General features: G+C 42.0%; 2 protein-coding genes across 20 annotated transcripts in view; one reads left to right on the top strand and one right to left on the bottom strand.

Moving 5' to 3' along the window:
- The window catches only part of OSBPL9 (oxysterol binding protein like 9), a 209,917-nt gene extending 209,198 nt beyond the window's left edge, over positions 1 to 719 (top strand). For all 16 annotated transcript variants that reach the window (XM_031001674.3, XM_031001680.3, XM_055348541.2 and 13 more), the window contains one exon: positions 30 to 719. In XM_031001674.3, coding sequence (XP_030857534.1) covers positions 30 to 104 — 75 coding nt within the window. In that variant the 3' untranslated portion in view covers positions 105 to 719. The remainder of the gene's footprint in view (positions 1 to 29) is intronic.
- A 773-nt stretch (positions 720 to 1,492) lies between these two features.
- NRDC (nardilysin convertase) overlaps positions 1,493 to 15,575 on the bottom strand; it is a 92,442-nt gene continuing 78,359 nt past the window's right edge. For all 4 annotated transcript variants that reach the window (XM_019018433.4, XM_019018440.4, XM_055348509.2 and 1 more), the window contains 11 exons: positions 12,844 to 12,971; positions 10,537 to 10,699; positions 7,098 to 7,129; positions 6,747 to 6,885; positions 4,654 to 4,701; positions 4,323 to 4,375; positions 3,856 to 3,939; positions 3,183 to 3,273; positions 2,816 to 2,932; positions 1,843 to 1,932; positions 1,493 to 1,712 (listed from right to left, as the gene is read on the bottom strand). In XM_019018433.4, coding sequence (XP_018873978.2) covers positions 1,515 to 1,712; positions 1,843 to 1,932; positions 2,816 to 2,932; positions 3,183 to 3,273; positions 3,856 to 3,939; positions 4,323 to 4,375; positions 4,654 to 4,701; positions 6,747 to 6,885; positions 7,098 to 7,129; positions 10,537 to 10,699; positions 12,844 to 12,971 — 1,143 coding nt within the window. In that variant the 3' untranslated portion in view covers positions 1,493 to 1,514. The remainder of the gene's footprint in view (positions 1,713 to 1,842; positions 1,933 to 2,815; positions 2,933 to 3,182; positions 3,274 to 3,855; positions 3,940 to 4,322; positions 4,376 to 4,653; positions 4,702 to 6,746; positions 6,886 to 7,097; positions 7,130 to 10,536; positions 10,700 to 12,843; positions 12,972 to 15,575) is intronic.

Genomic DNA, 15,575 nt, shown 5'->3' with positions numbered 1-15,575 from the left:
TAACTAAATTCTTCCTCTTTGTCTTACAGTTATTTCATGAAGATGGAGAATGCTGGGTTTATGATGAACCATTACTGAAACGTCTTGGTGCTGCCAAGCATTAGGTTGGAAGATGCAAAGTTTATACCTGATGATCAGGGCAGTAGGCATAATTCAGCAACAAACAATCTTCCTTTGGGAGAAACCTGTTCATTCCCTCCTAATTACAGTGGTTCCTATCTCAGGGATACTGGACTTTCTGACGCAGATGAACAATTAAGGGGAAAAGCTTCCCTTTTCCCTCTGTGGCAGTTACGATTTTGACTTCAGTCCTGAGAAAAACTTCAGGTTTTGAAAATCAGGTGATGTCTTCTCCTTTTCCAAACACCACACATTGAAAGCATTTATAAATCCAAGTCTGAAACTCTGCGCTCTAGTACTGCTGTTAAGATATACAACTTGTTTCTTAGTTCATATAATCTTGGGATACATACACACACACATATACGCACACACACACATATATATACACACACATATACACACACATACATATATATAAATATACCTGATGCCAGATTTTTTTCATAAATATTCTGCCTACCGTAAATGTGGGTTCCTCTGAGTTGTTTTAGATTAGCCCAATGTATTAAAATCGAGTGTTAGGAAATTTCATGGTCTTACCTACAGTAACTTTTATTTTGGAATTGAACTATTATTAAATTGTATCTAATCCTGGATTACAGTTTAATTAATTATTCTTAGTGCTTAAGGCTTCATAAAGTAATTTTTCCAACCTTTTTTTAAAAAATGTGCATCTTTTATTATCTTTTATGGTTAAACTTGGAAGCCAATTATTTGGCAACCTTGAATACAAGAGCTAGCTTTTCAAAGACACTTGAAATAATGGAGGATCCATTCTTCTCCTCTGTCAGATTGTATGTTCTGTCTTTAGCCCCTGCCAGGCAATTCCCCAGAATCTTCACTTAATTCATATTGCACATGTAGGGCTGCCTACCAACATTTTATCCAAAAATGTTTTATTGCCTTAGAGGGTTTGGGAAGAGTATGTATTTATAGATCCCCACCCCACAGTGAACAAAAATAGATAGAATAAAAATGAAATGCCACAGCAGCAGATGGCTCATTCTGAAGGGAAATACAGAACTATCTTTATTTAAAAATACATAAAAAAAAAAAACAGGTATTAGTACCTAGCATTTAGTTATTCAATATACTGGTTACATAAGGCCTTTCAAGAAGTAGATTCTCAGTCTGAGAGGACACAGGCCAGGGCTTCTCAAAGTGCTGCTGCAGGCTTTCTGGTCTCACTTGGCCCATTCTGCTAATTTTCCTTTGCCAGCTCCTACAGTAACCCTGGGTTTATTAGTCTCAATAAAGGATAAAAAGTAAATCAAATGCTATGATGCCAGTGCAAAACTTCAATGGAAGCCCTAAGGCAGTAGTATAACTAACTCCATAAAATACAAACACATTTTAAAATACACATTGCTTCAGGCCAACGCGACTGCAGTTTATTTGACTATTTTATGGTAGGGGAGAAGGTTGAGTGTTGTTGTGAAAGCCCTGATATCAGTAATGGGGATGATACAATCTGCCAGCAGAGGAGAGGTTGGCAGGTAGGTCAGCTGCATCACTTCACAAGAAGAATTTGAATCCTCAGTAGAAGGGGTACCATCCTCTTCCAGTTCATACTTCCCATATCCAACAACCTGAAAGAGGACAAAGAAAGACAAAAGTGAAAAATATGCTGACCAGATTTAGGGGTTTAAGAGTTCTGATGATAACCACCCAAACTCAGTAAATGACAACCCTAGAATGGATGGAGTTAAACATACTCACATGAACGCTGAGCATTTTACTTCCTGGCCCTCTATGGGCCTTGAACCAGTTGACCAGGTCTGATTTTGAGAATGACTTCAGTGCTTCAATCTTACAAGGGAAGGGAAGATAGGAAAGAAATTCAAGAAGAAAGAAAGATAGCTCTTAAACCTAACCCCCAGGCAGATGTCCCTGGACCTGCTTAGCATCTGAAGACCTCATTTTATTCTTCCTATTCTCAGGTTACCCCTAACCTTCCAGACCAAAACGATGATGAAGCTCTCTGGCATGCCTTCACATTTTATACCAATCATCTACAATGGCAAGAGAGGTTAGCAGATGCTATAATTACAGCTAAATACCATACACTGAGCCCAACACCCACATGTCCTTAGTGTCACCTCCCAATTACATGGTAGCTGCATACCACGGCTTGAGGAAATCTACCTTGCTTCTATTAAGAAAACTAAAATGTGTTAAGTAAGATGAAGCCTCTTACTAAATAATCTCTTTACATCACAGAGCAATGATGTCCTGTGGTAATTCACCATATAGGGGCTATGTATTAACCAAAGTCACACTGGAGTACAAGATCCAGATCTTTTTCATAGGTTTTACTACTTTGGAATAGAAGTTGTCAAAAGACATGCACTTGGAATAATGAACTCCATAAAGACAAAGAGTCCTCAATTTTCTTTAAATGGCAAAACTCTTTTTCTCCACAAAATCTTGTAGAGCTCAATATATAGCACAAAAATAGAGCTGCTCTGATTGAAATTGGTGGTGGTGTGGTAAGGATTAGCACCGAGCTCACGTGGCCACCTAAGGTGCTAGAGAGGCCAGTCTGAAAACTCAGGAAGTGAGCGAGTAATCAGGCCAAGACTAGTGTTTCGAGTTTCTCTTCCACACAACGCTGGTGTGCACGGACCTGTGATTCCTGTAGAATCAGGAACCTTGACCAGTTTGAGCTGTCTTACTCTGAAAACCATGTTACCTCATGGGCAAGGCGGTCAAAGAGGTACTGCTGTGTCACCACTTCATTCCAGTTCCTATCCACCTCCTCCCCAAGGTGGGTATCCTCACACTCCTTCAGCTTGATGAGAGCTGTGACCTGTTCCCACCAAAAAGAAAGATGCTCAGGTGAGGCAACATACCACTTCCCACAGAACACACTGGGCCCTGTCCAGCCTGGCTTGTGATGGACACGCCAGTATAAGAGGCACGGATGAAGCTAGGGAGACACTATTTTAAGAGGAAGGTGGGGCTGCAAAGCTCAAAAACTGGCCGGCGAAGCCCTGTTAAGATTTGTATCTGGGGGCTTGTGTGGGCCAAAGGCCAAAAGACCAGGCTGGCACAGTCACCTGGGTGTTGAATGCCTCTTCAGTGAGGTTCTCAATCTTCTCCTCAAAGCTAGAAAGAAACTCTTCTATCTTCTTATCAACAACTTCAGAACTGAAACAAAACATCTTCAATCAGAACTAAAACAAAACATCTTCAATTAAGTCATCAGAAACCCGATCTCAGGCATAAGGCAAAAGAAGGAATTAAGACTAAGACATATTTCCAGGAAAAAAAGCTAAAGTGTTTTCCCAGGCCTCAGTATTCCACCTGACTTTGAGGACAGAAAGAGAAAGAACCCTCCCCCTCACCCCACCTCCAGCCCAGTTTCCTGGTATCCTCATAATGAAGCAGTCACAACCATGTATGACCATTCCAAAGCTGAAAACTAACAGGTTTCAGCATGCCTGTCAGATCAGGCATCCTTTCCCTTCTTGTCCTCAGGTCTGCCTGAAGAGAAGAAACACTGGCAAGCCCCACACAATGACCACAGGACTTGAATCAAGTCCGAAAGGGCCACTGGAACTATTGATCAGTCCTGGAACAGACCATCTATAACAACTCCCATCTTCCCAGCTTCCACTGACTAAATAGAGCAAACCTGCTTGGTCAGGGTTGCCCAAGGTTTAAGGAAACACATGTAGCCCCTACTCTCCATGCCCATAATAGGTTACACTCATCTATTCACTCACTCACTTGTATTTGGTTGCCTGAGTCCCCACAGTGACAGAAAATCCTAGAATCCCGGATGTGTTCCTACAGGTAGGGTAGACATGGTACCTACAGCCAGAGAGAAAAGTTATATGAGCTCAGGTGATCATCTGGGCCCAGGCCTTGGAGGCACTAGATAGGAGTGGGAAAAGTTTCTGCCCATCCATATTGGAACTGGAAGTCCTGAAACAGGACCCAAAAATGTTAAGGTGTCCATACCTCTCCTGAATTGGGGACCACAAACTAGCCTTTTTTCTTATCTTGAAACTTGACCAAACTGAAAACCTGATTACAGTCAAAGATACAAATTCCAAAAGTTGGGATGAGTAAGTATCACCCTATGAGATGGAAGGAAGCTCTAACAGGCTGCTCAGTAAGGATATCTGATGAACAGCCTGCAAAGTAAGCCCTAGGCCCTTATTTGAGCTCAGTGGCCCTGCCAGCAGACTTACCCAAGGGTCTGCTTGGTTCGAAGGAAGTCAAAACAAGGTTCTTCCATGTGCATCTGTAATTCAACATACTGCCCATCAGCCCAACTCCTCCCAGCAGAGAAACCTCCATTTCTCTCCCCAGAGTGTTTCACATACCTCCCAAGTCCAGCCTCCCTTAGTGCCTTTTTCCTAATTGGCCCAGGCTTATACTGGGTGAGAACAGTAAATGACCATCTCACCTTCAAATCACAGATCTCTGACTACCCCATGTCCCTAACCCAGGCAGAAAAGGCCGGGCCTCATAGTGGGTCAGGGGCTGCTGAAAACCTCAGCATCTCCTTTATGCACTTACCACAAGCAGCTCCATAAGCGTATATTCTCTTAGACTCCTGGTACCTGACTGAAAAGAGAAGGTTGTCAGGCCAACTGAATATCCAGTGGTTTATAGGGCTTTTAAATAATCCAGCTATTCTAGGCAACCACTTAGGTATCACCACCAATCGCTCTCCCCCAAGAGAGTTAATCATACTTTGATGTTGTTTATATATCTGCCTTCCCACCAGACTGAAGGTCTATGAGGACAGGAGTCATGCTTGACCATTTGTACTCCCGGCACTAGCATAGAATTGCAGGTGCAAACAAAGGTGAGATTAATAATCCCTGACCTGCCAGATCCTGTCAGAGAACACATTCTAAAATTAAGTACTTGCAACTCAAAGCCCTAAGGAAGACAGCAGGAAATGGGGATCCTGAAATGTATCTGGATCTATTCCTCAAGAGGAGAGAAAATGAATAGTGCCACACAACAAGAACCGGTGCCACATACAAGGACCAAAACCAGTTGATAAGAAAAATACTTCAGAGAAAGAAGCCACGCTTTGGGACCACATGCTAGCTGCCCAAGACTGGCAAAATAATGCATTCAGAATGAAAGGACAGGAGGCCAATAAACAAGGATGTTGCTAGTGCCTCCCAGAGTCAGGATCTTGCAGGTTCCTCTCACACAGACTCATTTTGCTTCCCACTCACCAGAGGAAGAGGCTAATGCCTATGTGCCCTTGCAAGACCTGATTAGTCAGCATTGAGATTTTCTGTTTCCCTCTAAACAGACCACAACAAAACCAATGCTCTCTGAGAAAGGATATGGTTTCCAAAAGGGAACAGTTTGTATTAGGAGCTAGTGCTAAGAGGTGACTGATGGAAAGCATTTCTATAAACATAGTCTTACAATGTGAAATCCTGCCGAAAATGAGTACTCCTGTACCGGGGTTGTAAGCAGTCAGAGGCACTGAAAATGTAGACTAGGTTAAGAAAGGCTAGGCTGTACCATTTGTGGAGTTTGGGACCTGGTAGTCATAACCTAGAAGAGGCTGCAGGTTGGAATGCTACAGCCACAGAGGCTCCAGAGAGAAGCAGGGCCTCTACGGAAGGACAAAAATATTATCAACCTAGCTCCAAAAGTGTTGTTGCTCCTGAATCAAAGTACTCATTAAGAAGACTAGGACAAGACACAACTTCACTAACAAGAGATGACCGTGACATCGGGCAAGTGAATTTGCTCCTGACAGCCAGACCAGGATAATGTCAGAATAAGGCTGAGGCCCAGGGGCAGAGATACAAGACAAAGAAATGATAATCAGTCCATCCCACCCAAAGCCCAGTCAGGGATTTTCACAAGACCTGACAAAGAAGTGAATTCCTGATGCAGGGAACCCAAGATAACAGCAGCGGCTACAGGAGCCCCAGAATTTGGGGAGTCAGTAATCAGACTAGACAGGCAAGGTTTAAGGAAGATCCCCATGGTTCTAGAAGCGAGTGGGACCAACCACAGGTTAAAGCAGGCTATAGGCTAGAGCTAACTGTGATTACTGCCAAGTGCTTCCTTACTTTAAGCACCACACACCCCAGTAGAATGGTGTGGAAAGAACACAGAATCTGAAGACAAAAGGAATAAATTTGAGACCCAGCTGGTATGACCTCAAGAAGTAAGGGGCTCTGGATCATGGAGTTGTCACCCTAAAACAGAGGTGATAAATCCTTCCTCTCAGGTGCTTTAAACATTTATGACTCTAGTAGTCGTTCTCTTTGCTGTGTCTTAATTGTTTGGCTATGTTTACTTCTGTCTTCTTTTCAAAACTGCCCCTTAACAAATGTCCTTCCGCTACTTGGGAGTTCTATCAGGGGCACATGTAGGGATTTCCACCCACACCTCGGTTTCTGGCCCTCTAGATTAGTACTTAGGTGATTAATGAAGCAGTACCTCACTGTGATTGAAAAAGGATCCATTTTACCAACAGGAGCAATTTTTAAATGTAGTTGCTTCAAGAGGACAAATGGCCCCAAGCATGAAACTACAGAAGTAACTATAAAAGGGCCTTGAAGGTCACGGGGTCCCTGATCCCCAGGCACTGGACCTTCCGCCAGTCTTTAGTACACCCAACTGACCTGGTAGTACACAGTGACTTCAGAGTTGGCATCACCCTTGTTCAGAGCTTTCACTTTGCATAGATGGTGGCCACTGGGCAGCTCTACCACCTGGAACTGCACAGGCATCTCCTGCTCCAGAGGCTTGAAGTTTAGTTTGCTGCAAGAGAATCAGTATGGGTCACTGAGGCACCCAAAAACTATAAGAAGCTAGGCCTACTAACTTTTCAATTGCCTTGTACACCAGCCTCAAAAAAATCTACTACAAGTAGTATTTCAATTGGGTGTTTAGTAACAATTAACTGAATTGTGGCTCCATGCCCTCTCGCTGGTAAGAACACATAACCCCAAAGAGAAAATTCAAATACTTACTCAACAACATATTTCAGGAAATCCATAGATTCCTAAGAGGCAAAAGAGAATAACTACATTAAGCTCTCTAGACATTCATTTCACCCAGAATCAGCTAATATCAAGGTTCCAATTGCTTGGGGAGCCCTGCATAGCTTTAGGAAAGCAGATATAGTTGGTGACCTAAATGCTGGCAAGTTATTCATTGACTGATTCAAGATTGATTGTGTTTGTGGAACAGTAAGCAGCTCTTAACTGTTCTGGCTCTCTTGGCAATCTGTTTACCCATAATACAGTTTCCCAACTGGATCAAACTTAATTGTTCAGTGTTGGTTTACCCAACTAGGCTGTGGCCTTTATGACAACATGGACTATGTTTCATAATCCTGGGCCCATTGACACAGAACCTGGATAAAGCAAAGAAAATAACATTTAATACTGAGTGAATACATCCTCTTCCCTTCTTAAGAATTCTGTTTTCTTATCTATAAAATAAGGGATAAGTGGAGGGATTAGCTCTTCTCTAGAGTGATTTCTACTGGAGGAAATTCATGGTACTAAGGACTCTGTACCAAAAGCCCTTGCCTGGTACTTCAACGGTGCTCGGAAAAACAGGCAGCCTATTTCTTCTCTTCCCTTTGTGGACTGAGACTTAAAATTCTTTTGGTGGCCAAGACACAAACTAAGGCTGGTTTTGGGGTTGCAGAATGAAGACAGAGAGAAAGGGGAGGATAGCAGCCACAATTTCAAGAGTGGCCATTTATATATTCCAATCAAAGGGCCAGCCCTGAGAAACTGGGAAGGCATGGAGGAGGATGGTTAATAACAAAACAGTTCAGGGAGAGAATCTTGAACAAGCATCTGACTGAGGAAAAGGCCTTAGTCAGGTACAAGGCCCCACAGACATTTCCAACTCAATATGTATCAGAACAAACTCCTCATATGCTCCCACTCTTACTACTGTTCCTGTTCCACCAACCCACTGCTTCAAGAAAGAAATTTGGGCATCATTCTAGACTGCCTTCTCTCTCACTCCCACTGAGTGAATTTCCATCATCTTCTATTTCTTAAGCACTTCTTTAAACAAACAAAAAAAAAACCAGGGTCTTGCTTTATTGCCCAGGCTGGAGGGCAGTGGCATGATCTCAGCTCACTGCAGCCTCCACTTCCTGGGCTCAAGCAATCCTCCCACCTCAGCCCCCAAGTAGCTGAGATTACAGGTGTGCATTGCTACACCCAGCTAATTTTTTTTAATTTTTTTGGAAGTGGTGTCTCACTATGTTGCCCAGGCGGGTCTCAAACTACTGAGCTCAAGCGATTCTGCCACCATAGCCTCCCAAAGTACTGGGATGACAGGCATAAGCCACCATGTCCAGCCTTAAGCAATTATTTTTCATTTATTTGGCCTAACATCAGGCTTCAATATTTTTCACTCCCAACTCTTTTTTTTTTTTGAGACAGACTCTCACTCTGTCACCCAGGCTGGAGTGCAGTGGCGTGATCTCGGCTCACTGCAACCTCTGCCTCCCAGGCTCAAGTGATTCTTCTGCCTCAGCCTCCCAAGAAGCTGGGATTACAGACGCCCACCACCACACCTGGCTAAGTTTTGCATTTTTAATAGAGACAGGTTTTCACCATGTTGGCCAGGCTGGTCTTGAATCCCTGGCCTCAAGCAATCTGCCTGCCTCAGCCTCCCAAAGTGCTGGGATTACAGGCGTGGGCCGCCTTGCACAGCCTTCACTCCAGCTTTTTATTTTGATAAAATAATATAAAGTTTATAATCTCAACTTTTTTTTTTTTTAGACGAGGAGTCTCACTCTGTCGCCCAGGCTGGAGTGCAGTGGCACAATCTCAGTTTAGTGCAACCTCCGCCTCCCGGATTCAAGCAATTCTCCTGCCTCAGCCTCCTGAGTAGCTGGAACTACAGGCACGTGCCACCAAGCCCGGCTAATTTTTGTATTTTTAGTAGAGATGGGGTTTCACCATGTTGGCCAGGTTGATCTCGATCTCTTGACCTTGTGATCCGCCCACTCGGCCTCCCAAAGTGCTGGGATTACAGGCGTGAGCCACCGCACCTGGCCAATCTCAACCATTTTTAAAAGTGTGCAGTTCAGGGCCAGGCACGGTGGCTCACACTTGTAATCCCAGCACTTTGGGAGGCCGAGGCAGGCAGATCACGAGGTCAGGAGATCGAGACCATCCTGGCCAACACGGTGAAATCCCATCTCTGCTAAAAATACAAAAAATTAGCTGGGTGAGGTGGCAGATGCCTGTAGTCCCAGCTACTTGGGAGGCTGAGGCAGGAGAATGGCGTGAACCGAAGAGGTGGAGGTTGCAGTTGGGCCAAGATCACGCCACTGGACTCCAGCCTGGGTGACAGAGCGAGACTCTGTCTCAGAAAAAAAAGGGGTACAGTTCAATAATGTTAACTATATTCACACTGTTGTGCAGTAGATTAGATTTTCAGAACTTTTTCATCTTGCAAAACCAAAATTCTGTACCCATAAAATAACTTGTCTCTTCCCTCTTCTCCCCAACTACTGGAAACCACCATTATATTTTCTGCTTCTATGAATTTGACTACTTTAGATAACTCCTATGAGTGAAATCATATCTATACTTTAAAACAGCTTCATAACTTGTCTCTCTGGATATTTCTTAACCACAAATCTTCTTAAATCCTTTAATGGTTCTCCATTTCTACAGGATAAAGCCCAGCACCTTAGCTTCACAAACAGGCTTGACATACTAGTTCTGGCTATGTATGTATGTATCTATGTATGTATGTATCTATGTATGTATCCATATGTATGCACACACATCCCTTACCATTTCCTTCCTCCCATTTTAGCCTCTATACTAAACTGTTCATGGTTTCCACATACAATCTTCAACAAAGGTAACTAACAGTATAGATACGCCAAACCCATTTCACTCAAAATCCTAGTCTATTACCAGCAATCTATTTTTCTCTCTCTCTTTCTTTATTTCTTTTCTTTTGAGACAGGGTCTTACTCTGTTGCCCAGGCTGGAATACTGTGGTGCAATCATAGCGTGCTGTGGCCCCAAACTCCTGGGCTCAAATGATCCTTCCACCTCAGCCTCCCAAGTAGCGGAGACTATAGGCATGTGCCACCATGCCTGGCTAATTTTTTATTTTTTGTAGGGATGAGTTCTCACTGTGTTGCCTGGACTGGTCTCGAAATCCTGACCTTAAGTAACGCTTCTGCCTTGGCCTCCCAAAATGCTGAAATTACAGGCGTGAGCCATCATTCCCAGCCCAGCAGTCTTCATCTTAAGAAGAAAGCTGCCCAGCATCAGAGGGGTCAGGTTCCCTTCTAAACAGAATATGATAATGCTGGCCTGCCAAAACTACAGCTTCCCCTTTAGGGAAGAACTATTGCAATTCCAGAGTTCACAACTGCATTCAGACCTGGCCTACAGAGCATCTCACACTCACTGTGCTTGTTACATTCCCTTGTACCAGGCCTTCCACAAAGAGCTGGGATTTGAATTCTTTGACGAAGCTCAGCAGAGACTCAAGGGAAAGGCCGTCCATCAAAGCCTGGTACTTGTCAATCATAGACCAACGGGCATATTCCAGGATTAAAAGCCGTACATCTCTGTACAGAGGGCAGAAAAAAAAACACTCAAAGTTTTGTTATTAGAAATGAATCTTCAGAATAAAGAAATGTTTGGTCAAAGTTCTATAAAGGATGTGTTTCTAAAGAGAGACCATTTTTATCACAATGTAAGATGGGAAAACAGTATCAGATTAACCAAAAAAGTACTGAAAATCACATACACAAACTTTAAACAAATTTACTTAGCAGTACAAAAATGCACTTACCTGTCTCCGTTGCAGGGTAAAATATTTCACATAAAAGTAAAGCTGCCAGATGAGTGAAGTTTACTTAGTTGTACACTGATTTAAAATTATTACTATTTTGGTTTGAAATCTCACTAATATTTCATTAATTACTAGAAGCCATCATTTGGGATATCTATTACTGCAGTGACAATATAATACAGGTAACGGCTCTGGTCCAGAATCAGATTAACTTCATCCCCCATTTCCACAACCCCACCCCAAATAAGCTGTTTGAATTTGACAAATCTACTAACATCTATGATTCAATTTCTTCATTTGTAAAATAGGGGAAGTATTCGTGAGAGGTAACCGTTTTGGATAGAATTGAATTAATGAATTTATATAAAAGTTCTTAGATCTAGCACAAAAATCTTCAACAAACAGGTTTATTATTATTCTTTTATAAAGTAAATTTCAGGAGTTGAATTTTAATAAAATAGAAGGTTGTGTTTAATAATGTATTTATAAATAAATAAAGTAGTATTCATGAGTTATTGGCAGGGCTATTCACTGTATCAATGGTTGCAGATAACTCTCCTTTTTTATTATTATACTTTAAATTCTAGGGTACATGTGCACAATGTGCAGGTTTGTTACATAGGTATACATGTACCATGTTAGTTTTGCTGCACCCATCAACTCGTCATTTACATTAGTTATTTCTCCTAACACTATCCCTCCCCCAGCCCCCCCCCACCCCCCAACAGGCCCTGGTGTGTGATGTTCCCTCCCTGTGTCCATGTCCTTTCTAACATATATCTAGGTAATAGTTTTTGTAACTTTCTGTGATCAGAATATCAGTTATTACATGACTGACTCCTAACCCCTTCTTTCTAATTCTGGAAACTGATGGGTTCATTACAGCTGTGTCAAAAGCAGAACCTTTACGCTGTTCACTATTTATAGATGCCCAGGGCAAAACTGTCAAGTAGGGGCTAGCCAGTCATGTGCACAAAGGGGTAGGTCTGTTCAGAGGACTTTTCTCTCCCTCCCACAAAGGCTCTACCTGCTAAGAGAGGGTACCCCAGAAGGATACTTTTTTCTGATTCATGCAAAAGTATCCTACAGGCTACAATTAGCCCTGGACTAAAGTAGTAAGAACAGGCTCTGAATGAAGGCCCAAGGGGGTTGCCTGTGAGCAGAGGGTTTAAGTATTAGCATACAGACTGTGTAGCTGCCTTTCTGCTCTCTTCTGGAAGCTTGGCTGAATTCTGGATAGTTAAGATTGCTAGATAAGTGACATGTTTAGCAATTTAACTCAGCTACTAATCACCAACATACTAAAATCACCAGTAAATACTTCTTCTGGTTTGTTTTTTGTTTGTTTTTTTATGAGACAGGGTCTATCTCTGTCATGCAGGTTGGTGTGCGGTGGCATGATCATGGTTCACTGCAGCCTCAACCTCCTGGGCTCAAGCAATCCTCCCACCTCAGTCTGCCAAGTAGCTGGGACTACAGGCATGTGCCACCACACCCAGCTAATTTTTTAATTTTTTGTTGAGATGAAGTCTTGCTATATTGCCCAGGCTAGTCTTGAACTTCTAGGCTTGTGGTCCTCCCACCTCAGCTTCTCAAAGTGCTGGGATTACAGATATAAGCTACCATGCCCGGCCCAAAACTAGCACTTCTTTAACATTTAGGTATAATGATTGGTGAAAACACCCTTCTTTACTTTTAGTCTCTACAGTAAGCTGCTTTCAGTCCCATTCACAGCTAGCTACATAAGCCGGGTTTAGAAACACTATAACACTATGGACGGGTCTCCTAAACTAGAGCACAATTCAAACATGGATGAAAATTAGCACTGAAACTATAGCCTTAACCCCCACACCTACCCACTAGAAACACTAATACTTTCAGGTCCTCAAAATATAAGCTCATCTCATTTATACCCACTTGGCCAAAGTCTCGGGCTTGATGAGGATGTTAAAGTAGGTCTTCTTCAACTGCTCAGTTATCATTGTAAAGACAGCTGGTGTGGAATTGAACTCAGCTAAGTAGTCAATAATGAGCTGAAACAGTAGCTAAAAGAAAAAGAAGGAAGCATTTTAAGAAGCATGGAAATCCACTAGGTATTAGGGAGGGAAATGTTTCTCTTTGGTTTTTACCAGGTACCCAGCATGGAACTAGGCATTGTGGGGGGACATAAGAAAATTACTAACAACTCAATTTGCTCGTTTGGGTGTTACCTGGAGACAGGATATCACTCTGGTCACCCAGGCTGGAGTGCAGTGGTACTATTGACCGTAATTCATTGTAACCTTGAATGCCTGGGCTCTAGCCATACTCCCACCTCAGCCTCCTGAGTAGCTGGGACTACAGACACGGGCCACCATGCCCGGCTAATTTTTTTGCTTTTGTACAGACAAGGTCTTCTTATGTTGCCAGGCTGGTCTCAAACTCGTGGCCTCAAGTGATCCTCCTGCCTCAGCCTCCTAGCCTCAAAGAATCTTAAGGGTTCAAAATTCTAAATAATTGTCAAATTTGGAACAATTCTTCCTTTTTTATCATTTCATGGGTGTTCTCAATAAGATTTGTAGTTTGTCTTCAGATAGATCCTATACTTTTCCTGTTTATTCTTACCCATTTTATTGGCTTTTTTTCTCAATATTGTAAATAAATGTAAGATTGTTTCCATCCATTTGTTTCTTTCTTTTTTTAAGAGACAGAGCCTCGCTATATCGCACAGGCTAGTGACACAATCATAGCTAAGTATCCTCAAACTCAAGTATTTCTCCTGCCTCAAACTCCGGAGGAGTTGGGACCACCGGCACATCCCACTGTGCCTGGCTTCCATTTCTAAGTGGTTACTGGTACTATGGGGGAGAAAAAGCCATTGATTCTGATATACTCGTCTTTTGACCAGCCATATCACACCTAATTTTTTTTAAATTTTAGTGGTATATGAGGTTTTCTAAGAATACAATCATATCATCTGCAAGGAAAAATATTTTTTCCAAAAAAGTTTTTATTTCATTTTTTCATCTTACTGTAATAGCCAGAACCTCTAAAACAATAACAGAATAATAGAGATGATTGTGGATTATTCTTGGCTTGTTGCTGATGTCAGTGTTCATCATTTTATCAGTTAATGTAATGTCCGCTGATAGTTCTTTACTTGAGGTTTTTTGATTTTTTTTTTTTGAGATGGAGTCTTGCTCTATTGCCCGGGCTGGAATGCAGTGGTGCGATCTCGGCTCACTTCAAGCTCCGCCTCCCAGGGTCACACCATTCTCCTGCCTCAGCCTCCCGAGTAGCTGAGACTACAGGCACCTGCCACCACGCCTGGCAAATTTTTTGTATCTTTAGTAGAGACCGGGTTTCACTGTGTTAGCCAGGATGATCTCGATCTCCTGACCTCGTGATCCACCCGCCTCAGCCTCTCAAAGCACTGGAATTACAGGCGTGAGCCACCGCACCAGGCTGAGGTTTTTATACTTAATTAATTTCCTTCCATTCCTGTGTATTAGGAATGCCAACTCAAATTTATCAAATGATTTATCAGCATTTATCACTATATTCATACAGTGGCTCTCCTTTGACTTGTGTTGTGGTGACTTATGATCATCAGTTTCCTAATAGTCCACAACCCTAGCATTTCTGGTACTTGAATTATTCTTTTTGCTAAACTGGATCTAATTTTTAGAAAGTTTACATCTATATTCTACAGATAAAATTGATCTCTAGTTTTCTATACATACATACATACATATATATATATATGTTCTATATTAGGTTTTAATATTAAGGCTAAGTCTCACAAATTCAAGAATATCAAATACTTTTCCATGGTTTGTATTTTTAATAAGCTCTCCAGGTAATTCTAAAACATATTTTCCAAATGACAACCACTGAATTAGGCTTTAATCTGCTTGAAACTTAAGCTACATTATATTCAGGCCTCAGAGGCTGACAAAGTAAAATTATTCTTGGCTTGTTGCTGATGTGAGTGTTCATCATTTTATCAGTGAATGTAATGTCTGCTGATAGTTCTTTACTGATGGCGTCTCCTTCTGAGACCAATCTTTGTTCTGTGGGGAGATGGAGAAGGGAAAAGGCATAAAAAGGTGAGAGCTATACTCTTCTCTTGGGTTTTTGCCCAGATGAAGGCTATTAACACCTAGCACAGGTCTTTCTGGCAGGTCCTTTCCTCCAAAATTTTTCTTGTATAACCCTATTTCCCTAAATCTTAATATAATATATATTCTACCCAAGAAACCTAGATATAAAATTTATTATTGAGTATATTATGTTGCTTTACCTGGTATTCAGTAATCTCTCTTAGCTAACAACCCATTATTTTTTCCTCCTCTTATGAAGTTTTTGATGAAGCAATACTGGAACATATTTCTCACTAAGAGATTAATAACTGACATGATACAGACACTGTTTCGGAAAGGTTCATAAACTTAGAAGGGAAAAAAGACACACATACTTGAAACAATGAGGAGCATAAGATGAGGAAGTAAGGGCACAAGCATTTGAGTTCTACTCTATTTCAGGCAAAACACCAGTCAAATTTGTTATTCCACAGCCGGCATGGTGGCTCATGCCTATAATCCCAGCACTTTCAGAGGCTGAGGCAGGCAGATCACTTGAGGTCAGGAGTTCGAGATCAGCCTGGCCAA

This window comes from Gorilla gorilla, chromosome 1 (genome assembly GCF_029281585.2).
Source record: "Gorilla gorilla gorilla isolate KB3781 chromosome 1, NHGRI_mGorGor1-v2.1_pri, whole genome shotgun sequence".
In the NCBI taxonomy this organism is placed as follows: domain Eukaryota; kingdom Metazoa; phylum Chordata; class Mammalia; order Primates; family Hominidae; genus Gorilla; species Gorilla gorilla.
Note: the sequence above shows the minus strand (reverse complement) of the source record. Positions and strands in the feature narration are given on the sequence as shown.